This window comes from Mauremys mutica, chromosome 9, assembly GCF_020497125.1.
Source record: "Mauremys mutica isolate MM-2020 ecotype Southern chromosome 9, ASM2049712v1, whole genome shotgun sequence".
Classification (NCBI taxonomy): domain Eukaryota; kingdom Metazoa; phylum Chordata; order Testudines; family Geoemydidae; genus Mauremys; species Mauremys mutica.
In genome coordinates this window covers 76,997,207-77,023,205 of record NC_059080.1, presented here as the reverse complement: position 1 = coordinate 77,023,205, position 25,999 = coordinate 76,997,207, and the positions used below count along the sequence as shown (strand labels likewise).

Sequence of the window (25,999 nt, the reverse complement as noted above, 5' to 3'; positions counted from 1 at the left end):
CCACATAGTTGCTATTGGTGCATTTAGTGCACTGGATGAGGTGCCCCACATGTTGTTCTAGGTGTGTGTAGGAGCCACGGATCTTGAAAGGTGTGTTGGGGGTGTGTGCATTGATCATTGAACAGTGGAGCTATGTCTGCAGGTTTTGCATCTGTTGTTCTGACAGTGTCTGGTGAACATTCAAACAACCCCCGAGCCATGGGCAGCGGGTCACATAGGCCGGGGGAGGCTGTTCCTCCCCAAACAGCCAGGTGCAGCCCCATCCCCTGCTTACCACCGCTCCCTTTGGCTCTAATCTTCTAGCCCCCAGTGCTCTAGCTGGGGCTGAGGAGACGGGGGCCACGTGCCGCCCATCCTCCTGGTGCTCTGGGGTTCAGGGGGCTGCAGCTACTTGCCCTCCCTCACTTGAGTTAGTTTCCCAGGCTGAAGAAGAGCTCTGTGTAAGCTCCAAATCTGGTCTCTCTCACCAACAGAAGTTGTTCCAAGAAAAGATATTACCTCACCCACCTTGTCTCTCTCTTATAGCTAATACTTCAGTAACAAAGCAACTGAAAACATGGACATACCTGAGGGAGCAACTCCCCCTGCTGTTACTGCACTTGGCTGCATGTGCTCAGTGATTTGTTCCTAGCATATCACACGTCCTGCTCCACTAGATGAGATCCTGCGGTGCCAGGGTAAAGAGCACTGCAGTGAGCTGTATGCTCAGTACTCATTTGGTCTGATTTCTTCTACATTTACTCTTGTGTTTGTGTTGGCTTCCTGTATGTGGGTGACTGTTCTGTCTCCCCAGCACAGACACCATGCTGGGTGGACAGCTGCAGGGAGGCGGGGGCGTGTCTCAAAGCTGATACAGTTTACTCATTGTTTTTGAAGTGCTCCCCTTCCATCGACCAACCAAACGCAAACCAAAATAGCCCCGAAATCTTACATTGCCTGAGGCAGCATTAACTCTCAATGGGATATTCATGTGGTTATTCACAGGGCCAACAGAGAGTGGTGTTGGTGAAAGCATCTTTGTCCCAGCTGTTCCCTCCCAAAACCCAAGGAGCTCAGCACCCCCGGTACACCAGTGTAACAGTTTCCACTGTGTCCCATGCTGGGGAGATGATTCTCCCTAACTCCAACAGTGAGGGGGCTCCACTCCACGTAGGGTGACCAGATGTCCCAGTTTTATAGGGACAGTCTCGATTTTAGGGGCTTTTTCTTATATAGGCACCTATTACCCCCCACCTCCTGTCCTGATTTTTCACACTTGCTATCTGGTCATCCTAACTTCACCCACGTTGGATTTTCTCCATTCCCCTAAGTGGAGGGAATCAGCTGGGCCCATTAATCTAACTGTTTTATGTTCATAGTAGACTAAAAATCTAATCCATGAGGGGTGGGTTCCTATAGCCCAAGGTGCAAAATAAAATACAGGAAATCTGGAATTGGAAGTGAAAGATTAGTTGACTTTTTTTGTAAATTAATGTAAAACAGGTGCCCCAAATGCTCTGTATCCCAATTTCCTCACCTGTAAACGGGAGTTGGACATTTTAAAATTTCCAGAAAAAATGGGGGAAATGTCTTTTTAAAAATGTTCTGTTTTTTCAACCAGTTCTACTAATTAATGGATTTCAGTGGGACTATTCATGTGCTTAAATTTAGACACATGCTTAAGAACCTTATTGAACTTGTTTATTGGTTTGTAAATATCAGCAGTCGGTCAGCAAATGCTACTAATAGGTACTGTTTTTTCTTCTATGGGTTCATAGTAGCTCTGAAGGGAATACATTTCTAACTATTTGAAAGCAAAATATGCTTTGTACATATGGCAAGAGTCATGAAGCATAGCTGAGGATATAATTGGCAATAGACTTGACTGCCAGCATAGTCTCCTTACAAGTTGACTTTATCTTAGATTCAGGGAGGAGAAAACCATATCTGCCCTCGTCACGGAGCTCAAAGATGAAGGAGTATTTGATGCCCTGATCATAAGCCCAGTCCACAGAGCTACCAGAAGTAGGGTCTGTAAAACATACAACATTGGCATAATTAGTTGGTACTACAGAAACATAGTGACAGGAGAAAAGGGGCAAAAAACCATTTTAAATAGGAGGGTATGTGTGTCAGAGGGATGGGGAGGTCATTGAGATTATTATTATTGTGTATATAGCACAATAATGTGCTAGGCACTTAGTAGTCAAGCATGAGGACTGGTCCCTGCCCAGAAGATCTTGCAGGAGTATGTATTCGACTAGTATGTAAAAGGACTGAACTATACTAGGGGAGGATCTGGCTCAGAGATTTTCTTAATTTCCTGTGTTGTTCTTTTAATCTAAAATAACGGTACTTTTGACCAAAAGCATATAGCCATTCATTGAATACGGGAAGTGTAACAATAGGATGATAGCTAAACAAAGACAAATCCATTCAGAGATAGTGAAGAAGTCCTTCTGTCTAAGAAGAATTTAAAACAAAACCAAATGAAAAGGTATAGTGGCTACTGATGGGAAAGTGGGAGGCTACTCTTCCAATAATGACAAGAGGGAGAATTTGGGTCACAGTTTTTATGGAAATACTGTAGTATTTTTATGGAAATACTACTGAAGATAGTGGCAGGAAAAGGTCTTATTTTTCTAACACTGGTGGAATGAGTGACAGTTGTGTTTTTCCACTGGAACTGGGCAAGAAGAAGTACAAGGACTTAACAGATAGATGCTTAAAAAGCATCATGTGCCAAAACAAGCTTTCTATTTGAAAGATATAATCTCCAGAGCAAAATCATAAGTCACATAGTTCAATGTACCACCCCCTCTGTTTTCATTCAAGACCATGTAATGTTTTGATTCACTAGACAGAATGAAGAGCCTATTAATAAGGGTCCTATTCTCAAAACCATGCTGACGCTCTTCATAATAAGTTTGCTAATGCTGATGACAAGAATAAATACTTAGCAGACTATGGTAGGTTGGCTTTCACGCTGTAAGAAAACAAAATCAGCATTTGCCAAATAAAAAGGATAAAACTAATGTTGATTTCAAGCTTCTAAACTTTTTTACAAACAGTGGAAAGTTGCATAAAAAAGAAAACCTATTTGGATACTTGATAGTGTCCCTCTAACATGATCCATGTTCCTTATGGTGGACAGACTTGCAAAACGGACATTTTAATTCCTGTCATTACCATAGTAAATGTAAATAATAAAACAAGTAAACAGCCCACTTGAACTGTTGGCCTCTGCTGTTACAGCCTAGAAGTCTTTTGTATTTTTTTTTAAAAAGCTTTTGCTCAGTGAATGTATTTGCCAAGGGTGTTTTGGTTCTCTCATTTACTATGCTTTAATTTGCAAACTTAAATGCTTGCAGCATATAATGAAATGTCTTTCCTGGCCAAAATACATTTTGGATCCTGGATCTTGCTGTAAAATTATATTTGGCTACCTCACATCTTTGCATGACAATTGTTCACTAAACCTGCTCCTTTTTGGGTGATCAAAATATTGGTGAGTTTGCATTCTTTATTATAATTTTTGATGTAATTTTCCACTCTTCTTCTCAGGTAGAGACAAACATGGCAAAACCTGGCCTTCACGCTGTATTTCTTCCATCAGATCCAACTATAGATCTCACAAACCCTGTGCACAATTGTGTCTGAGAGAGCTGGACCAGAGGAACATACTGTCCTTTACATGGGTCTCTCCCATGTAGGAGAGAAGAAAATCCTTATCTTCCAGTGGGTGGTGCAGCAGGGTAAGGCACATTAAGTGGTGTGTGTGTGTTAGATGGGGCAGCAAGATAAGGCACATTAAGTGTGTGTGTGTGTGCGCGCGTGCGTGTGTATTGGTTCCCTTTGATCCCTTCACCTTCTTGGCTATCAGAGAATTTACCTTGCTCCAGAAAATTTTCCTCTGGAGGGATTACTATGAAAGCAGGAAAGTTCATTTAATTAAAGTTAAAGCTGATGGGGTTAATACTAATGTCCTATGGGTTTGATTGGACAGAGAGTAGCCACCCCACACTTCCTGACCATCCCCTCCCCAGCTACAGATTTAGCATCTTCCCTGGGGTCAGGGAAGGCAACACTCCTCACTGAATTGACCTTGCCAGCCCCCAGTTGGGGGTCTGCCAGGTTTTATTCCCTCTCTCTTTGGAGGTGGAAAGGGCAGCGAGTCCTTGTATTACTAAACAACTTTGGTATGAGTGGTTTGTGTTTATAACGAGATGCAATTGAATGAATACATGTAAAAGAAAATGGATTCAGATACCTACACGCTACAGTGGCCGATGGACCATATTCGTATTTTGTACCATACAGGCTGGATAAAGCTTCCACGGCTGCCTTTGCAACTTCAGTCTGGTTTTCAAAAGGAAGAATGAGAGAGGGTGAAAAGGAGAGCTAGTTGTTTGGACATTTAAATACTTTGAGCAAATGCCATGAAAGCATATTTGTTTGGTGAACAAAGTCTGTCTTAACAATTAGAACGTGCCTGCCTCTTTCTGCCTGTACTCTCGGAGAACATTACATCATAACTATGGAAAGATACATTGGCTCTTATGTGTAAAAGTTGTTATTCGTAACTAGGGGCTCAGTCCCGCACCTAGAGAAATCAACAAGAGTTTTGCTTTTGATTTCAGCGGAGCGGGATTGAGTTTCATCTCCACAGAGGGCATCTGGCAGGTGATACTGTAAGAAAGGGGATAGATTACATTATTCTTAAATTACAAATTAAGTTCAAAGCAAAAGTGGCCAAGGAAATGGTCATCAAGGAATCACTTATTCTGTGGCATCATTCAGTAGCTTTTGGAAGAAGATTACAAAGATTAAGGGGCTTGGTAATTGGATGAGGATCCTTTTGAACCGGTTCACCATTGTATTACTCCAGTTCGGCACTGGTGTTACTCCTTTGGAGTTAACTTGGAATAAAACTGCAGTAGTGCCTCAGGCCTAAATCACTGGTTTTAATGTGGTACAAATTGGTAGAGTAGTGAATGATTAGACATTTGTTGTTGTTTAGTGGCCAGTTTTATTTTTCATTTGGTGGATTTAGGATATTTCCAAACCACAAATGCCATTGTGGCAGTCTTACTTGAGAGGCTAAGGTCTCAGAAAGCAGGCCTCTATCCCTATCAAGGAGCTTGCTCTAGATCAATCGATCACCTTTCTAAATTCACTTAAGGAACAATTACTATAAAATCTGATATTAACAGGAGATGATCACCTGCATCTGGCAAATAGAGAAATGGGGCAAAAGCAGCTAATAAAAAGGTCCAGCCAATCTAATAACCATGACTTTGTTGTTGGATTGCCTAGCTAAACAAGCAGCTGGAGGAGACACTTACATTGGAGGGTTTGGTATATATATATTTTTTCTTTATTGGGTGGGCATTTAGAGAGGGTGCAGTTTGGAGCTTGTTAAATTTGACAGTGATCCAGTAAGAAAAGGTTGAATTTGGCTGCAAATGTAGAGAGGGGTCTGATCTTCTCCTCCAAGGTGCTGATGGATTTCTGCATAGATAATAGGAGCAGAGCTGGTTGGATAATGGGGAGCGGGAAAACCACTAATAACTTGAAGCTGTGTTTATTCCACATTTTTTGAAAAGAAATTTTTTGATTATTTGAAATATTTCACAATATTTGTTGAAAACAGAATATGGAAAAAACTAAATTATCTTATTTTCCCTATTTCTCCCTCTTTCCTCTTTAAACTTTTATTTCCTTCTCCTATTTTGCCTCCAAAAAAGAAAAAAATACTAAATTGAAAAGAAAACAAGAAAAAGAAAAACTGACTAAATATTTCATTTTCCAATTCCATAAAAAATATAAGCAAATAAAGATGTGAAAATTTAACTTTTTAATAAAAGGCATTGTTTGATTTTTTAAAAAAAGTTTCAGTCGAAAAATTTTCACCAGCTTTAAATGGGAGTTGAAGGCACACAAGAACCCATGTAAAGGTCTCAGTATCTAAGGCATGTCTACATTACGTGCTGGATTGATGGGCAGCGATCGATCCAGTGAGGGTCGATTTATCACCTCTAGTCTAGACGCAATAAATCGACTGCTGAGCGCTCTCCCATCAACTCCAGCACTCCACCAGAGCGAGAAGCGCAGGCGGAGTAGACGGAGTGTCAGCCATCGACTTACCACAGTGAAGACATAGCGGTAAGTAGACCTAAGTGCGTCGACTTCAGCTACGTTATTATAAAATGTGGAATAAACACAGCTTCAAGTTATTCACGTAGCTGAAGTTGCATAACTTAGATCAATCTCCCCCCCAAAAAGTTTCCAAAAGTTTACATGAGTAAGCTACCCAACCTGATTCTGATTTCATTTATTCTGGTGAAAATCATGAGTAGCTCTGCTGAAGTCAGTGATGTGTGAGTTCAAATTCAGCCCTTACAAACTCATCATGGGTCTATTTTTCTCTACGTACCAGTTCATTGTGATTAGGTGCTTTATGGAAAGTATAGCCATAAGGGAACATCAGCATCTGCGAATAAGCATGGAAGGTCAGGTACGCCTTGATGGAAGATAGGTGGTTACGAATGAAGGTGGCAACAGCTTTAGTCTCATCCTCTGACTCTGGTGCAGGTCCATAGTAGGTTTCATCACATGGGTCATCTGAGATGAAACCAGTAGCTGCAAATAAGGTTTGTATTCACAGTTTATCATTATTTGAATTACAGCCTAAATTTAGTTAAGTGTTAATTGGAATATTAAACTTCTTCATTTTCATTGACTGACCAATTTACCCACATCATCAACCAACTCCTGCTGATTAGTTTTAATATCTTCTTTATTTTAGTTAAATTACTTACTGCCCCACGCAGCAGCAAAGTTCCTGTTCAGGTCAGTGCCAATGCAGTTGGTGGTGGAGTTTTTGGAACGGTTCTTTCTCCACATGCGATCCTGCAAGACAAAATGATTGAATATTTAAACCTCATCTTCCTTATTTTCTCAGATTGGGCACAATGTGAAAGGTAAAAATTGATTCAGAACTTTTCTAAAATCCACATGGTTAACAGGAGGACTTTCATCTTTAAAATAAAAGACAATACCAGTCAAAGGAAAAGCAGTCCACTGGGAATGCACATCTAATGAATTTTTCCTGTGTCAGTCTGAGTCTCCAAAGCATGAACTGTACCTCAAGTCTACAATGTGTTAGCAAAGAACTGAACAATTAGAACAGGCATTTTTCTTCCCATTTGTTTGGATTTCAGTTCCCAGCTGGCTATATATGATGCTTTCAAGTAACTTTAAACATAGGGCCTGATGTGACTGCAGATAAAGTACTGAGAGCTGCGGAGAATACAAAGAGAAAGTGTCCTGTTCTGATCTTAGAACAAAATATCATATTTGAGAAGCAATGAAGTAATTATTAATGGGTGAAATTAATATATACCCCTGCTCCCTATAACCCATGTAATCAAGCTTTGTATAGGGGCAGGGGATAGAATCTATCCCTCACAGCCAGTCCATGGACTGTAACACAGCCCCACTCCCACTGTTGTCTGAAGAAGGGGCACAGCTTTTGGTGTCCCCTATGCATGGGGTTGAGGCAATTGGATTGGTGTAAGTGTGGATCAAGTATCGCCACCCCATTCCAACTTAAATAGTATTCTCTGCACCAGCCTATTCAGGGCCAGCATAGAGCCCCACTATGATTAGCAGAAGATGCAAAGGACTGGCTGTGTTACCTCTTCATCCATTTCCCCATCTCCACAGAAGGTCAATGAGGGACTTATGTGGCATCGAGGACTTTGATCAAGCCCTCCTACTTTACCTGGGTTAATTTTATCCTAAGGTTTTGGTGGTGACATGAACTAAAAATAAAAAACCTATGATCCTCTATATGGAAAATGATGTGAATCTCAGTCTTGAACAAGAACATAAAAAAGCCATATTGGCTTTACAGTATTGTCTTTAAGTGCTCCTTCTGTATCTTCATCGTCCAGGGCCCCACTGGTTGTTTAGCAGGCTTCCTGCTTCTAATGTACTTAAAAAACATTTTGTTATTATCTTTTGAGTTTTTGGCTAGCAGTTCTTCAAACTCCTTTTTGGCGTTTCTTATTACATTTTTACACTTAATTTGGCAGTGTTTCTGCTCCTTTCTATTTACCTCACTAGGATTTGACTTCCACTTTTTAAAAGATGCCTTTGTATCTCTCACTGCTTTTACGTGGTTGTTAAGCCATGGTGGCTCTTTTTTAGTTCTTTTACTGTGTTTTTTAATTTGGGGTATACATTTAAGTTGGGCCTCTATTATGGTGTCTTTGAAAAGTTTCCATGCAGCTTGCAGGGATTTCACTCTAGTAACTGTACCTTTTAATTTCTGTTTAACTAACCTCCTCATTTTTGCATAATTCCCCTTTCTGAAATTAAATGCCACAGTGTTGGGCTGTTGAGGTGTTCTTCCCACCACAGGAATGTTAAATGTTGTTATAATATGGTACCTATTTCCAAGCAGAATAATAACTTCAAGGTCCTAGAGAGATGTTTTTATTTTAAGTGGGGATGTAAAATCTTAATGACTCTCAGACACTAAAATAGGTTAGTGATAGAATGGGTAGTACTTGAGTCCAGCTCCAGACATAGCCATCAATGTTGAACACCGGAAGAACATAGAAGTTCAGACTGTCCAGTAGATGTGTCATGATCTTGTCCTTCCCATAGGTGCTGGCTGCCTGTAAGAGAGAGACACGTACTTAGAAGTATGGTTAGTGCAGTGGTTTTCAAACTGCGGGTCGCGACCCAGTATTGGATTGCGGAATGTAAGGTACTGGGTCGTGGTGGCTCTGGTCAGCAACGCCGACCGGGCCATTAAAAGGCCCGTTGGCGGTGCTGCTTGTCTAAAGCAGGCTAGTTCCTATCTATTCTGACACTGCTCTGCACCCCGGAAGTGGCCAGCAACAGGTCCAGCTCCTAGGTCGGGGGCCATGGGACTCCGCGCGCTGCCCCCTCCTCAAGCACTGCTCCGCACTCCCATTGGCCCAGAACCAGCCAATGAGAGCTGGGGGCAGGGCGGTGCCTGTGGGTGAGAGCCACATGGAGCCGTTTGTGTGCCTCCGCCTAGGAGCTGGACCTGCTGCTGGCTGCTTCCGGGGTGCAGTGCGGTCCGTGGTGCCAGGATAGGCAGGAAGTCTGCCATAGCATCCCCGCTGCACCTCTGACTGGGAGCCACCCAAAGTAAGCCTGCATCCCAACCCCCTGCCCCAGCCCTGGGCCCCCCAAACCCGGAGCCCCTTCTTGCACCCCAAAACCCCTCATCCCTGGCTCCACCCCAGAGCCTGCATCCCCAGCCCAGAGCCCTGACCCCCTCTTGCATCCCACCCCCCTGCCCTAGCCCAGAGCCCCCTCCCACACCCTGAACCCCTCATTCCTGGCCCCACCCTGCAGCCCTCACCCCTGCACCCCCGCTCTCTGCCCCAGCCCTGAGCCCCTCCCAAACCCCTCATCCGCAGCTCTGTTGCGTCGCGGGCATCAACAATTTTCTTCAACTGGGTTGCCAGAAAAAAAGTTTGAAAACCACTGGTTTAGTGCAGCTCTGTCCCAGCATTACATTGCTGAAGACTCCACTTATGTAATAAAAAATGACTACACAAAATACAGATGAGCTTCAGCAAACAAGTACTTTAACACAGAATATGCCAAGAGATCAAAAAGATCTTTTTCATTATAAATTTGCCTTTTAATTTAGGCCAAAACCCCACCCAGAGGGATCTTTTTCAGATCCTGCTTCTCTTACTCCACCCCAACAGCAGCCACATCTGAGAAAAGCGGCAAGTCTCCAATTTGGCTCCTCTCCTACAGTACAGTTATTACAGTCTCCTCTCCTACAGTACAGTTATTACAGTCTATGAGGTATCTTTCACATTCCATTTAATTGCTGCGGAAAGGATATTTGGCTACTCTTGGTGGAGCAACCACCATAGGATACGAGTAGTACTCTGTGATAACTGAGCACGTGGCAAGGCTTCATAGCTCCATACAGCAAAGGAAGTAGACCAGGATATAACCCCTAGCAAAATTCTGAATGTGGACTATCTGAATAAGATCGTGTTTGCTCACCTGCTTCACAAACCACTGGCAGAATGCAGGTGAGATCCATTCTCGTGCATGGATTCCACAGTCCATGAAGATGGCCTTCTTCCTGACGTTCTCCTTCCCAACCTGCTCAAAGACAAAGATGTTACTCTTCTTCGTTATGGAGCTATTCCTCTGTTAACTGGGCCCAGTAGAGACCACAGTGACACTCCTACAAGATAAAACATGCCCCTTTCAGCCTGTGGCCCTTTGAGAGAACTTTACAGAAAAAAATGTGTCCAAAGTAGTGAATGCTGCACTTTATATTTAGAACATTCAGATCTGATATGAATAGTGATGCCATGAAACCTGCCCCTCTCTTCTGTATGGTAGAAGGAAAATGTCAGTTTAGTTACCTACTATGGTGCTTGCAGCTTTACCACAACTATGATCTTGTTTTCTTTTATGATTGCTTTAAATATCACATAGACTATTGTCTGAAGAAGCAACTGCCATTTCGTGAGACATAAAACATTCTGCTGTCTCATGAAGACTTTACTATTTTTTGTTTTGATTGTTTTCTCTTAACCTACAGTAAGTCATTTACACTGAAAGTATATAGTTTTTGTGTGCAGAAAACTTATCGAGTGTTAAAAATGCGGCCAGCAAACTCATTTATTTTGCCCCTAGTCTAAATGGGGTAACTGAGATTCAAGCCTACTGGGCTTTTAAACTATGTGTATTTTGTGTATGGCTAGAACCCAGTTCACTTTTATACTGGCTTCAGCATTTTTTGATGTCTTTCTCCTCTGACACAGAATTGAAAAGTCTTGATGGGAAATGTTATTTCAAGCAGGATTAACTCCTTATTGGATATTCATGGCCTCAGTATGAGACAATGTCACAGAAAGTGGCTGGGCCTCTCTTCCACTTCTCTTTCTCTCAGCAACAGAGTCCCTGCGCAGGAGAGGAGTTTCTCCATGGTCCCAAAAGAGGAGGGAAATGCTATGAGAGCAGCACTCCATCCTCACCCCATGGATGTGATCCATGAGATTTGAGTCCTTCTCACAGAAGTCTTGCCTAAGTAAGGCTTACAGGATTTGGCTCTAAATGAAGACCCGCTGATCTGTGTATTTCAGTAGATCTTTTGTTAAGTATTCAGCATCTAGACCATATTTAAGGGACCATAGCTAATGTACTCAGTATTGACTCATATCTGTCTGTCCAGGTCCTTTTACCACACACATCACTGCAGTATCCAATCTGCCTCTGCAAACCCTATATCGCCATTGCTATTTCCCAACTGCAGTGTCGATGTTAAATCTGGTCACTTTCTAAGGCAATATGTCATCTAAATGTGTTTCTGCATATTAGCATTGGAAATTTAATAGACTGGAGCGGTATTTATGTATGATGCTGTTTTCACCTCTACTTAATTAATTGGTAAGATATTTGAATATCTGAACCACTCTTCATGTGCGTAATCTCACTGGAAAGAAATGCATACCTTAAGGAGGTACATAGGTTGCTTTTCAAAAGTATTTCCAATCTGGATGCGGGAGACCAGTTTTGGATAAATTTTAGCAATTCTAGCAGTCCAGGCAGCAATCTAGATTAATAAATCATGTGCAGTTACTGAACAAGTTTTGGATTAAATATGATTCACAATCAAGGGGAGACTGTCTCTGATTACAGTACTGATTCAGGAAAGCATCCTCATTCAGGGCAGCATGTAATCCCATGCTTAACTTTAAACCAGTAGGACGTAAGCACATGCTTTCTTGTTTTCTTGATTCAGGGCTCCATTTGTCTCAAAGGGTTAAATGTCCTTTCCCCAACCTGAGTAATTTGGCTGGCTGCTTGGGTTATATACAGGGGAAAATCGGAGCAATCTCATTTCCCCCTTCCCTCTTCAAGGCTTCAGGGGAACTGCGGAGATGCTCCTTGGTGGCTACTTGGAAGCAGGAATGGCCTCTCCATAATTTCTCCCTGTTCCCCCATTCCCTTCGTGCAGAGGGATTTGTATGGTGGCAGATTCTCTGATCCCACTTCTCCCCCACAATGTCCCGTTCCCAAACCCCATTGCACATGACTAACCCACAGGGATGGGGCCCCATTCTGTGCAAAAGGTGTACACTTTCTCTGTGGCCTTTTCAAATCCTGCCGGAGAGGCCTCTACAAATCTTGCCAAAGGGACCTCTGCAGCTGTGAAGGGGAGGCCAGGATTTGCCCGTAAATCCATAAGCTTTGTACCATACCTTGTCCCAGTCATTGTATTTTGTGTAACTGTGTCTGCCAGTAAAATTCCTCTTGCCATCAAATTGTTTTTCAATCTCTTCTTGCAGGTTATGCAATAAAATTCTACAATACAAAATAATACATATATGTGCTGGCTGGGAAAGAGAATATTAATCACATTCAATAAGTCTGTCTAAGGCAGTGGTTTTCAACCTTTTTTCATTTGCGGACCCCTAAAAAATGTCAAGTGGAGGAGCAGACCCCGTTGGAAATCTTAGACATAGTCTGTAGGCCCCCAAGGGTCTAAGGACAACAGATTGAAAAACAATGATTTAAGGTACTTATAAGGCCCATTGGCATAGCCTATGAGCACCTCACATACTTTAATGAGTTTATTCTTACAACACCTCTGTGAGATAGGGAAGAACTATCCCTATTTTATAGATGGGGATCTAAGGCACAGAGATACTTTGGACTAGTCTATACTAGAAAATTAGGTTAGTTTAACTACATTGATGAGGAGTATGAAAAATCCACGCCTCCAAGCAGTGTTGCTAAGCCGACCTAAGTCCCTGTGTAGATAGCATTAGAAGAATTCTTCTGTCAACCTAGTTACCGCCTCCGTACCAAACAACATCCAAGAACTATCCAACATCTATGCAGTCATCCCTTTCATGCAACCCCCACCAACACTGATTCTAACAACAGATGCCTCTCTAATAGGATGGGAAGCCCACCTAAATTACCGCAAAATCCAGAGCAAGTGGTCTCTCATGGAATTGGTCCTCCATAACAATCTTTTGGAACTAAGAGCTGTCAGAAATGCCTGCATGCACTTACTCCCTCTCATCAGAGAGACTCAGACAAAAGTTGTGACAGACAATATAGCAAGGAGTCTGGTGGCACCTTAAAGACTAACATTTATTTGGGCATAAGCTTTTGTGGGTAAAAAAACCTCACTTCTTCAGATCCATGGAGTGAAAATTACAGATGCAGGCATTATGTAATGACACATGAAGAGAAGGGAGTTACTTCACAGTTGGAGAACCAGTGTTGACAGGGCCAATTCGATCAGGGTGGATGTAGTCCACTCCAAATAATTGATGAGGAGGTGTCATTTCCAGGAGAGGCAAAGCTGCTTTTGTAATGAGCCAGCCACTCCCAGTCCCTATTCAAGCCCAAATTAATGGTATTAAATATGCAGATGAATTTTAGTTCTGCTGTTTCTCTTTGAAATCTGTTTCTGACGTTTTTTTGTTCGCTGTCCCCATATCTATTCTAACAACACCGTTAGAAGACCCAACCACATAAGCTAAACCATCAAGGGCTTATTCACCTGCACATCAACTAATGTAATATATATCATCATGTGCCAGCAATGCCCCTCTGCCATGTACATTGGCCAAACCAGACAGTCCCTACGTAAAAGAATAAATGGACACAAATCGGACATCAGGAATGGTAACATACAAAATCCAGTAGGAGAGCACTTCAATCTCCCTGGACATTCTATAACAGATTTAAAAGTAGCTATACTTGAACAAAAAAACTTCAGAAACAGATTTCAAAGAGAAACAGCAGAATTAAAATTCATTTGCATATTTAACACCATTTATTTGGGCTTGAATAGGGACTGGGAGTGGCTGGCTCATTACAAAAGCAGCTTTTCCTCTCCTGGAAATGACACCTCCTCATCTACTATTGGGAGTGGACTATATCCACTCTGATCAAATTGGCCCTGTCAACACTGGTTCTCCACTTGTGAGGTAACGCCCTTCTTTTCATGTGTCATTATATAGTGACTGATATGCAATTTTTACTCCATGCATCTGAAGAAGTGAGTTTTTTACCCACAAAAGCTTATTCCCAAATAAATCTTTTAGTCTTTAAGGTGCCACCGGACTCCTTGTTGTTTTTGTGGATACAGACCAACATGGCTACACCCTGATACTAGACATTATAGCGTGCATGTTTTACATATATTGGCAATAGAGTGCCAGATAGCTCTGGAGATTATCTACGTCCTGGAGAGGATTTAGGACTGGATCAGATGCTGGTTTAAGAGTGCCCTCCATGAGGAGGAATTTCAGCTTTAGCTCCCAGTTCTTTCGGGACCTAGCTTCCAGCTGGTGGCAGAAGGTGCACTTCTGCTGCATCTGTCCCTCTACAAGGCACCGGATGCAGCAAGAGTATTCGTCAGTTATGGGAATTGTCTCTCTGCAGGAGAGGGACCTTTTAAAGCCAGGGGAACCAGGCATGCTCCTGTGGGGGCAATCTCACAACAAAGGTGGGAAAACCAGTCAAAATAATTTTTATTTTTTTTAGAATTGAAGAACAGAAACTTTAAAGTACTACAAAAAAGAATGGAAACTCTGAGGGTAGGTTTACACTTACCTTCCCCGTCGACGCAGTGAGTTCGACTTCACGGAGTTCGAACTATCGCGTCTGATCTAGACGCGATAGTTCGAACTCCGGAAGCGCCGCGGTCGACTCCACCGCTGCAAACAGCGGTGGTGGAGTCGACGGGGGAGTAGGGGGTGAGTAGGTCTAACTAGGGTACTTCGAATTCAGCTACGTTATTCACGTAGCTGAATTTGCGTACCCTAGTTCGACCCCCCTTCTTAGTGTGGACCAGCCCTAAGAAGTACTATAAATTAACACTATTAAATATAACATAAGTAAGTGAACTGGACTGCTACTCATTCCGTCTCAGGACAAGGGCGGCTGAGAAGGAACCAAGGGCAGTTGGCCTGCACAGCGCTAGATAGCCTTATGGCAGAGCTTGAGGGGAGGGAGGCCGCATGTGTAGGCCAAATGGACTCTGCTACCAAAATTCTCCAATTAGAGGCACAGGGGCATAGATGCACCTACAGTGGAGCACCCATACTAGATCTAAGGGCACTGAGCATACTGTAGCGTTTTAAGTGTAGAGAAGCCCTAAGAACCCAAGGTGACACACAAATTCTGTGGCAGAGCAAGGAATTGAGCTTGTGGATTTTCTGAGTCTTAGGCTAGCACTCTAACTACTGGACCATCCTTCCTCTCTCAGGTATATTTAATAACATAGTATTATCAGGCCATAGGAAAAACGCTGCACAGACTAACTGCAGTAAAGTCTTTGTACTTGGTTCAGAAAGATAATACTCTTCCAGGACATTATTTTTAGTATAGTTGAGTTTACTTCAGACAACGGCTTAAAGCGCTAAAGGAAGTTGTAGGTCTAGGTACTCAATCATTCTCTCTCTGGTGAGCACACTATATTAATAGCATGTGCTATTTCTCTAGGGTCTTTTATCTGAGGACATAAAAGCACTTGCACACACTTATGAATTAAGTCTCACTGTGATGTAATTAATATCCTCATCTTACAGATGGTGACAAGCAGATTAACACCCAGATTTCCCTTTTTGGTGGGTATCCATCTGAGGACACATTGGGCTTGATTTTCAGCAGTACTGGGCACCCACAATGCTTGTCAAAGTCAGTGGGACTCCATGTATGTTTAAGGGTCTGCCCCATGCATCCTTTACAAGATTAGGGGCCTTTGTTGTGTTGTTGGGATTCTATAGCATTAAAACAAATCAGAGAAGTGGTTTGCGTAAACTCAGGTTGATGCAAAATTCTTAGCACTCGGAACCAAAGTAAAATCTAAATCCTTGGACCTTTCACAACCCTATACAATGGTATTCCTGTCTAAAGGTTTTCTTGTTTGAGTGGAGTGCAACAGATATGGGATTAATTGAAAGTCAGAGGGACATGAGCTCATTAGACAGTTAGGTGTTTCTGAAAACCTCCCCACTGGTCTCCAGACAACTTCGTTTTAGTCTCCATTGGGCTAGAAGAATTAAGTAAAACTTACTCATATTGTATTTCATTCTTCTCCATGAGGGTCTGGACAGATCTAGACTGATGTGCACTGACATGGAAATCCACCTGCATCTGAGTGACTATATGAGGGGCTGAATCTGGGTGCCAGAAGTCAAGCTGCACAGGGAGAAATTCAAAGTGTCTTACTTTAGTATGTGGTCAAAGTCAAGCGTGCACTTGTGAATGGTGAGTAGTTTAATGCTCAGGAGAACCATTATAGGTCAGTGTTTTGTTTTCTCTTTGAAATAAAGCCCTATTTCTGTATATTTCTGAGAATGGAACCATCTCAGAAGTTCAAGTCTGCTATGAAGGACCATTTTTCAACTGCTCTGGGATTGACCATTCAACAATAACTGTGCTAAATCATAATTGGTGTAATTTTAGATTATGATTTAAAAATAATATTTTTTCCTAAAATACTCCCTTGAAGGCAAACAGGAGAAGAGAACTGCAATTGTATCATTGCTCCAGGCGCACAAAACATATTTCAGGTATGTATAACATACCTACAAACCCGAAGAAAGTGAAACTGGGGCCCCAGTAAAAAGGCATTACATGTCTGCTCTAACTCCCATTGGTTTCAATTAGAGCTGAATCAGGAGGGTCCTTCATTTAAAACACGCAAGCATGAATTTAAGATTCATCCCCTGCTTTTATGAAAAGGTGATGCTCCAGTTCTGCTGCTGTTTAGATGTTAGTAGAACTTCTTTTAATATTATAGTAGAAGTCACAATCCTTCTGTTATTGTAGCCAATGGCAAAATTCCTATTCCAAAAAGAATGTTGACATTGACTTCAATGGGAGAAAGACCAGGCTCACCAGAGGTTATTAAGTAAATGCACAGCATTTCATTTTTATCTGCATAGTTAATAATGTATTAGGCATTCCAAGATCAACACCTCTTTTTGGAGATGTAGATTGCATACAATTTACATTGCATCATGCTGAAAATTATGGAAACTTTCAAACAATATATTTTTGCACTCTCTTAAATATGGTCCAATTTTGTTCAGTATTTTTAAGTGACTTTAGATGTTTTCTTGATGTGGGGAGGAAAAATATGTTTAATTTGAAAAAAATTCCTAGCACTTTGATGTTATTTTGATTATAAACTGATGCTTCTTGTTGCTTTTATTTATTTGGCTTAATTACAGTAACATAGTTTTTGAAAAGTCCTTAGGCTACACAGTGTGGAAAAGTCAGCTTGTCATGCTGCCACTGAAGTCATAACAGTTCCATTAAAATGTCAATGGAACCCCTGCATGGTTTTCAAAAACTGTTTTACATTTTTGCTTTATAAACATCTTGATATGGAAAGATAAGTGTGCTGAAAGCAGCTGGATCTGCCATATATCTATTTTAGTGCCCTCTTTTCTGAACAGAAACCTTTTTATACTAAGGTTCACATGAGAACAACATTTTATGACGATTTATACACTTCTCATAGGCCCCTAAGTAAAATAGCCCTGGAGTTGCTATAATACTGAAATGCCAGGTACAGTACTTTCTAAAAGGCTGTGAATGTGGAAAACCTTATATTAACATAAAGGTCACATAGCAGCTAGAAAATATTTTCCTCTGATTCATTCCATCTGGGAAGAGAAATGGGTTTTCCTCAGAATTGGCATGGGATTTTTTCCCCATTAAATCCATGGATCCCTCAAGTTCTCTGTATCTTTGTCCAATCAGCAGAAACTTCCAGTTGGAAATCTGTCTAGTCTGCAAAGAGAAAGAGCTTTTCAATAGTCTAGGACTATGGGGAAGAATTCAGCAGAGCTGCTGCTCTGACCACCTCTGTGGGAGTAGGGGCTTTTTGGGGTGCATTTTACCCTGTGTAGCACAGAGCAGAGGATAGTGTGTAGAGTCCTCTGTCTTCAGAAACTTGACTGCAACCTCAATTGAGTTCAGTGGCAGCTGTGCATATATATATTAGTGCAGAATTTGTCTGTGATGTCTTAACTGCTTTATCTGTCTCTAAACTAGATTGGAAGCCCCTGGGGATAAGGGCTGTGTCTTGTTTAATGTCTGTACAGTCCCGAGCACATTGTGAGAACTCAATAAAAATATGACATTGTCTTGTAATGTAGTGTCATTTAAAAATTTCCACACCACAACATACTAGGTATTGAATAATCAGAACCCAAATCCCCTGTAAAATCCCTGTAACATTTCTTACCTGTTTAATGCGGGCCAGGTACTTCAAGAAGTTCACTTGTTTTTCATTCTGAGGCTTCACACGAAATACCTTTGCACTTCAAAACATAAAGGAAAGAAATGAGTAACAGATCTAAGCATCAAAAATGTTTCTATCCAGGTTAGGTTAAAGCGAGAATGCTCTACCTGTCAAAAAAGCGAGAAGAAGTAAGAGCAAAAGTTGCTACAATCAAGCCTAAAGGCACCATAGACTTCATGTTTCTTGTTTCCCTAGAGCAAATACTGTCTGTCAGCTCAGTTCTACTCTGCTTCTTATTGCTCCGTGAGCAACTCACTTCCTCTTGGGGTTTTATTGGACAGCATGTGGTGGTTTTGTGGGGTTTTGTGACAACCTACATGCATATTTAATGTAATTAAGATTCTTATTAATTATTCCAGGCTAGATCGGAGAAGAACACTATGCCTACTTTGTGTAATCACCTGCATTTAACATCTAAAAAAACCCCGCACAACTGAAGGTTGGCTTGTGACTAAAAGACTCAGTGATTAGTAACTTACTCCACAGGAAGTCCCATTTGTTTCAGTTAGTTGTGTAAGGTACTCTTCATTTTGAGTAAGGTCAGTCTGGCTAAAAGGTACAATAAGAAACAGTTACCTGGATGAAGATGTGATTTGTATAAATTAGAACCCAGCCAACAACTGGCTACCCATAAATCTCATAAATTTCACCTATAAATCTCCCATTGAAGTCATTGGGAGCTTATGTTTAAAAGGACTGTGGGAAATGGGCAAGTTAAATAAGACACACTTATTTAGATTTTTTTTTTTGAGTGGATGTCTCTGGTTTCCTCTCCTTTTTCACAGTGCAGACACATATGGGAGTGGAGTGTCAGAGTTATCCCAACCTGTGTCTAGTTTAACTTGCTCATTTAAATAACTTGTTTATTTCTGCTTGTGGCCTTTTCAAGGCTAGGCCTACACTAGAGGGGGGAGTTGACCTGAGATACTCAACTTAGGTACCTTAGGCGTATCTTAGGTTGATTTACCTGGCTGTGAGGATGGCGGCGGGTCGACCGCTGCCACTCCCCCGTGCCGCGGTGGAGTTCCAGAGTCAACGTCAGAGCGATTGGGGATCGATTTTTATCGCGTCTACACTAGATGCGATAAATCGATCCCCAATAAATCGATAAATCGATCCGGCAGGTAGTGTAGACATACCCCCTAGACTTGAGTCAAATCCTGGCTAATTGAAGTCAGTGTTGAATTTTGCCATTGATTTCAATGGGAACAGGATCTGGCACTACATCTTTAGATGTCTGACACTTTTTCTTCAGATAAGTGTTATGTATGTGTCAGCCACTCCTCAGAAATCTAAACTGCTATCAGACAATGTCAAAAATTATAATTAAGTTCTGCTTGATTTTTATCCCCATGTCCTTTATCACGCATACACATATTATATCTTATCTGGACCTAGTACTTTGTCAACGGTAGTCTTTCATATCCATTTCCTTTGTTACTTGTGTACTATGTAACTCTTCCTTCCACAAAACTGCTTACCAATGCTATTACTTCCTCACATTCTCTGCTATCAACTCTGAGCAAAATTCTGCTCTCAGTTACACCACTGTAACTTTAGAGAAAGATTGTAAAATCTTTGGAGCAGGGATTGTATTTTCGTTATTATATGTGTGCAGTGTCTAGCATAATGAGTCCCTGTCTCTTGTTGGGGACTCTAAGCACTACTGCAGCACAAATAATAAAATCAATAGCTCACATTTACACAAGTGTAGTTGAGAGAAATCTTTTCCCCATTTTTTCAAATTCAGCCCTTATATAAGCAGGAACAGCTTAACTGATTTCAGTGGAGCTTTGCCTGTTTACATCAGGGCTGAATTTGACCCACTTTCTCATTTTTACCTTTCATGTACTACAGATACGTTTGCTACATATATTGCTTGAATATTCTGTCCAGTTTGACCAGTTTGATGTTGTTTTAATGATCTATTTTAACACTTATTTTTGTAAGTTTCAGAATCTTCCTCTTTACTAGATTTGTTATTTAAAAGTATTTACTTATCTATTCAAGAGTTTTATACCATATAAATTCCATTTTTCCTTCTCTGCTGTTTTAATGTTTACCAATGAAAAAGTATTCAGCAGTCATGTGCATGTGGTATTTCTAGATTTGGTATAAAAGATTTAATATTTCTGTAGGACTTTCCCTTCTTACCTCCACTTTATTCACCCTTTCTCTATCATTGGGCCCTGATCCTACAACTACTTATTGTGCTTAACTGTGAACAGTCCCACTCACTTCAGTAGAATGACTCATGATAGTAAACTTAAGCACACATGTAAGTATTTGGAGTCTTAATTAGGGATCCATGAACCTCCCTTATATTCTCCTTCTTGTCCCTCTTTCATTGATCTAAAAGGCTAGCCAGATTACTTTCCATACTACTAGTAGTCAGACTTGTTTTAGTAGGGACGAAGTCCATTTCTCTGATAAAATGTTGCTTTTCAATTCAAAAGAATCCTGGGCTTTGCATTATCGTGTACATAATTCTCTCTGCTGATGGCTGAAAGAATTAAGTTCAGAGCAACATTGAGCCTTTGGCCACAAATACAATGTAATTATAGCTATGTCTGATAGTGGTATTAGCTCTTACTATTGCTCTGATTATCATCCTCCAAATGTAGAAACTGTGGACATTCTAGGAGGTGCATAAATAGATGGGGAACTGTGTTAATTGCCTTGCCTTCAGTATATCTGTCTCTTTTTATTTCTCAGCTTCTGTTGGTGTTTTTTAAGCATTAGAGTTAAGTTCCAAGTCCTAGTCATTCAAACGTAGTTATACAGCCTATGAAAATGGGTAATATTTTGTCACTTATGGGTATAAACAGCTGCTGAGTTTATCTACTCTGACCTATTTCTACCTAGCAGTTCCTCACGTGAACTGTAGATGAAACAGTCTCTCTTCTCTCTCAGGAAGAAAGAACAGCATGAAAGGTACAGTACTGACTGTAGAGAAACCTTATGCTATGTTCTCTCTTATCTCCCTTCCCCCCCAAAAAACTTGTTAAGCTCTTTTAAGTCTTTCTCATACAAAGAAATACTGAATCCCCATTTTTCTTTAAATTTATAAACAGATGGCGGCTCCATAGCAACCACAGAATATTTCCGATGAACATCATGCAGTAGCATTCCATGCATATGATGCACACTCTTACATTCCTTACATTCAATTGCCTGAGGAATTCTCTCATCTGACATAACCAGGAGAAGACCTACTGTGAATTACACAAGATTTGCTAGTGTTTAGTAGCAGTTCTGGAAATAAGTCTTCAAGATTTCTTAGGGATGCTGGAGATGAGACAGTGAAACAGACCTTGCAATAATTAATCCAGATCTGACAGTATTCTGAGGAGATGGCTGCAGCTGACATGCTGGGGAAATTCTTGGGCGAGTGTGACACAGCATACCTGGCTCCTGAATTGTGTCCCATAGAGGTGAGGCAGGGAGGCTGAGTAGAATAAATTTACCAAAAAGCGATTGGGGTTTTTTATTGGGAGGGAATCAGTATCCCTCTGGGGGGAAGTGTTAAAAATAAGCTGTTAGGAACAGTAGAAGTCATAACTAGGGCTGAATGTTGCTCAGTGGGGGGAAAAGATAAGAGGTTTTACCTTAGGAGAGGGCAGGCAGCATGGAGGAATCTGCCTGCCCACCACTAATCCAGGCTCTGGATGAAAATGGTCATCAATGAGGACTTTTATAAAACATTACTGGAGAGGTCTTAACAATTCCTGGTAACAGTGGGTCTGAATCTGCTCTCACATCTCCACTGAAACAAAAAATCCATAAATCTGGTATGAGATCAGAATCAGTGACATTGTGTTTCTTCCTTATGAACATGGATACGTATGAGTTAGTCATTCTATTTTTCATCATTTGTGTGAATAGTGACATATCCTTTTCCCAGCTGTACTCAAAGCGACTTACCCTTTGGAGCGTTCTGTGTGAGAAGTACACATTTGACACTAAGGGTATGTCTACACTACAAAATTAGGTCGATTTAATAGAAGTTGATTTTTTTAGAAATGGATTTGATACAGTTGATTGTGTGTGTCCCCACTAAGTGCATTAAGTTGGCAGCATGCGTCCACAGTACCGAGGCTAGTGTCGACTTTCAGAGCATTGCACTGTGGTAGCTATCCCAGAGTTCCCGGAGTCTCTGCCGCCCATTAGAATTCTGGGTTGAGCTCCCAATGCCTTATGGGGCAAAAACATTGTTGTGGGTGGGTCTGGGTAGATGTTGTCAGGCCCCCCTGCCTCCCTCCCTCCGTGAAAGCAACGACAAAAAATCACCTTTTTTCCTGGGTTACCCATGCAGATGACATACCACGGCAAGCATGGAGCCCGCTTAACTCACTGTCACCATATGTCTCCTGGGTGCTGCTGGCAGATGCAGTACTGCAGTGCTACACAGCAGCATCCTCTTGCCTTGCAGACGGCAAATGGTACAATATGACTGCTAGCCATCATCGTCGCCCCGTGGGTGCTCCTGGCCAACCTTGATTAGACATGGGTGCTCCTGGTAGGTCTTGGTGAGGTCGGTCAGGGGCATCTGGACAAAAATGGGAATGACTCCAGGTCATTCTTTTCTTTAAGTTTCATCTAATGGAGATTCAGTCTTGCCTGGAATATCATGCCAGCTGGAGGCTTCTGCCTCAGGCTGCTCTCCCAGTCAGCAGCACCACACAGTCGCATGTACCCCAGCCTACCCCGTGCTCCCATGGCTCATGAAGCCTGGACAGTAGTAAGGAGCAGTTCAACTATAGGCTGACCAAGTGCAGAATGTTAGAATGTGCCTTTGGACGTTTAAAAGTTCGCTGGCCCAGTTTACTGACTCAGTTAGACCTCAGCAAAACCAATATTCCCATCGTTATTACTGCTTGCTGTGTGCTCCACAATATCTGTGAGAGTAAGGGGGAAACGTTTATGGTGGGGTGGGAGGTTGAGGCAAATCACCTGGCCGCTGATTACGCACAGCCACACACCAGGGCGGTTAGAAGAGCACAGCAGGGCGCGCCGTGGATCAGAGAAGCTTTGAAAACCAGTTTCATGACTGGCCGGGGGCTACGGTGTGAAAGTTCTGTTTGTTTCTCCTTGATGAAAACCCGCCCCCTTGGTTCACTCTACTGCCCTGTAAGCCAACCGCTCTCCCCTCTTCCCTTTGATCTCCGCTTGCAGAGGCAATAAAGTCATTATTGTTTCAAATTGATGCATTCTTTATTAATTCGTCACACAAATAGAGGGATAACTGCCAAAGTAGCCCGGGAGGGGTGGGGTAGTTGAAGGAGCACCCCCTAGAACGGCATGCAGCTCATCATAGAAGCGGCATGTCTGTGGCTCTGACCTGGAGCAGCTGTTTGCCTCTCTGGTTCTTTGGTAGGCTTCACACTGCGCTGCTGTCTTTCATGCCCTTGGAGATTTTTTCAAATATTCTGGCATTTCATCTTTTGGAATAGAGTTCAGATAGCACGGATTCATCTCCCCATACAGCGATCAGATCCAGTACCTCCCATTTGGTCCATGCTGGAGCTCTTTTGCGATTCTCGGACTCTGTGGTCACCTGTGCTGATGAGCTCTGCATGGTCACCTGTGCTGATCAGCTCACTGTGCTGGCCAAACAGGACATGAAATTCAAAAGTTCGTGGGGCTTTTCCTGTCTACCTGGCCAGTGCATCTGAGTTGAGAGTGCTGTCCAGAATGGTTACAATGGAGCACTGTGGGATAGCTCCCGGAGGCCAATACTGTCAACTTGCATCCACACTACCCCAAATTCAACCCAGCAGGGTCGATTTCAGCACTAATCCCCTTATCAGGGAGGAGTACAGAAATCGATTTTAAAAGCCCTTTAAGTCAACAAAAATGGCTTAGTCGTGTGGATGAATGCAAGGTTAAATCGATCTAACGCTGCTAAATTTGGCCTAAACTCGTAGTGTAGACCAGGACTAAAACACAGAGATTGACTGGTATCTTGTGTCAGAGACATGGCAATGGATACAAATAACTTGACTGTTAGTTTTAATCATCGTTTCTTAGAAGAGAGTCTTCCAGGGCTCCAGGATTTAAAAGAAAATTAATAATTTCCAGTACTCAGAGCCACTCGGAAGGGAGTGAAGGTGCAGCACATGAGTGGTGATAGCTGGAGGCTTTATGCATGGGGATGCCAGGAGCATATCAGGGCATCAGATAGCGTAGTAATTAACCCAGTATAACTAGTGGACTTTGCTCTATTTTTACAAAAAGTGTAACTTGTGCATTTCCAGCCACAAGCCATCTCTTTTCTGCAGCAGGAGGGGACAACAGTCCCCTGTGTCGCACCCTCTAGGGCACTCAGCAGTGCTAGCAATTTATTGCAGAGTATATTGTCCCCACTGCTATTGTCCATGACAGCACAACTTACAACTGGAAAGTGTGAAAGGAATAATGGTGACCAAAGCTAAACATAATACATTTTTCTATCCACTCTTCCTTTTAAACTACGTAAAGCTACATTTCATTTATAATGATTATATTTCAGAGTAGCAGCCGTGTTAGTCTGTATCTGCAAAAAGAACAGCATTACTTGTGGCACCTTAGAGACTAACAAATTTATTTGAGCATAAGCTTTCGTGGGCTACAGCCCACTTCATCAGATGCATAGAATGGAACATATAGTGAGGAGATATATACACATACAGAGCACATGAAAAGGTGGGAGTTGCCCAACCAACTCTAAGAGGCTAATTAATTAAGATGAACTGTTGTCAGCAGGAGAAAAAAACTTTTGTAGTGATAATCAAGATAGCCCATTTAAGACAGTTTGACAAGAAGCTGTGAGGATACTTAACATGGAGGAAATAGATTCAATGTGTGTAATGGCTCTGCCATTCCCAGTCTCTATTTAAGCCTAAATTGATAGTATCTAGTTTGCATATCAATTCAAGTTCAGCAGTTTCTCGTTGGAGTCTGTTTTTGAAGCTTATCTGTTGCAAAATTGCCACCTTTAAATCTGTTACTGAATGGCCAGAGAGGTTGAAGTGCTCCTACTGGTTTTGGAATGTTATGATTCCTGATGTCAGATTTGTGTCCATTTATTCTTTTGCGTAGAGACTGTCCGGGTTGGCCAATGTACATGGCAGAGGGGCATTGCTGGCACATGATGGCATATATCACATTGGTAGATGTGCAGGTGAATGAGCCCCGGATGGTGTGGCTGATGTGGTTAGGTCCTATGATGCTGTCACTTGAATAGATATGTGGACAGAGTTGGCATCAGGCTTTGTTGCAAGAATAGGTTCCTGGGTTAGTGTTTTTGTTCTGTGATGTGTGGTTACTGGTATTTGCTTCAGGTTGGAGGGCTGTCTGTAAGCGAGGACAGGTCTGTCTCCCAAGATCTGTGAGAGTGAGGGATCATCTTTCAGGATAGGTTGTAGATCCTTGATGAGCCGGAGACGTTTAGTTGGGGGCTGAAGGTAATGGCTAGTGGCGTTCTGTTATTTTCTTTGTTGGGCCTGTAACCTGTTGGGTGATTTTTTGGGTTGCTGGACTTAAGACCCTGAGGGGGAAAAGGATACTGCCAAACTTACTTGGGGATGGGGTGGATCTTTTGCTCATGGTTTGTGTTATGAATCCTGTTAGTGGTGTTTCCCCAAAATAATGCTGCATTGTTTCCCTCCTTTATTA

At 42.0% G+C, this 25,999-nt stretch overlaps 1 protein-coding gene and 1 long non-coding RNA gene across 12 annotated transcripts in view; one reads left to right on the top strand and one right to left on the bottom strand.

Annotated features, from left to right (window-relative positions):
• The window catches only part of LOC123377198, an 89,566-nt gene that overhangs the window by 30,415 nt on the left and 33,152 nt on the right, over nucleotides 1-25,999 (top strand). For 4 of the 6 annotated variants that reach the window (XR_006582125.1, XR_006582124.1, XR_006582126.1 and 1 more), the window contains one exon: nucleotides 3,544-3,734. The exons of 1 other annotated variant lie outside the window; for it this stretch is intronic. This is a non-coding gene — a long non-coding RNA (uncharacterized LOC123377198). The remainder of the gene's footprint in view (nucleotides 1-3,543; nucleotides 3,735-25,999) is intronic. One more of the 6 variants, XR_006582127.1, reaches the window with a different exon arrangement.
• On the bottom strand, nucleotides 1,684-21,371 carry LOC123377195 (mast cell carboxypeptidase A-like). Of its 6 annotated transcripts, XM_045029755.1 has the most exons (12): nucleotides 21,220-21,328; nucleotides 18,823-18,892; nucleotides 18,287-18,362; nucleotides 16,103-16,227; nucleotides 12,264-12,366; nucleotides 11,513-11,614; nucleotides 10,051-10,152; nucleotides 8,556-8,666; nucleotides 6,801-6,891; nucleotides 6,416-6,621; nucleotides 4,254-4,338; nucleotides 1,684-2,011 (listed from the first exon to the last, which is right to left on the bottom strand). In XM_045029755.1, exons 2-12 carry the CDS (start codon nucleotides 18,837-18,839, stop codon nucleotides 1,824-1,826), a joined length of 1,206 nt encoding a protein of 401 aa, XP_044885690.1. In that variant the 5' UTR covers nucleotides 18,840-18,892; nucleotides 21,220-21,328; the 3' UTR covers nucleotides 1,684-1,823. The 6 variants fall into 6 exon arrangements, with proteins under 6 accessions (XP_044885690.1, XP_044885689.1, XP_044885694.1 ...); XM_045029754.1 differs by lacking the exon at nucleotides 18,823-18,892 and having other exon boundaries at nucleotides 21,220-21,371; XM_045029759.1 differs by lacking the exons at nucleotides 18,823-18,892; nucleotides 21,220-21,328 and adding an exon at nucleotides 18,451-18,581.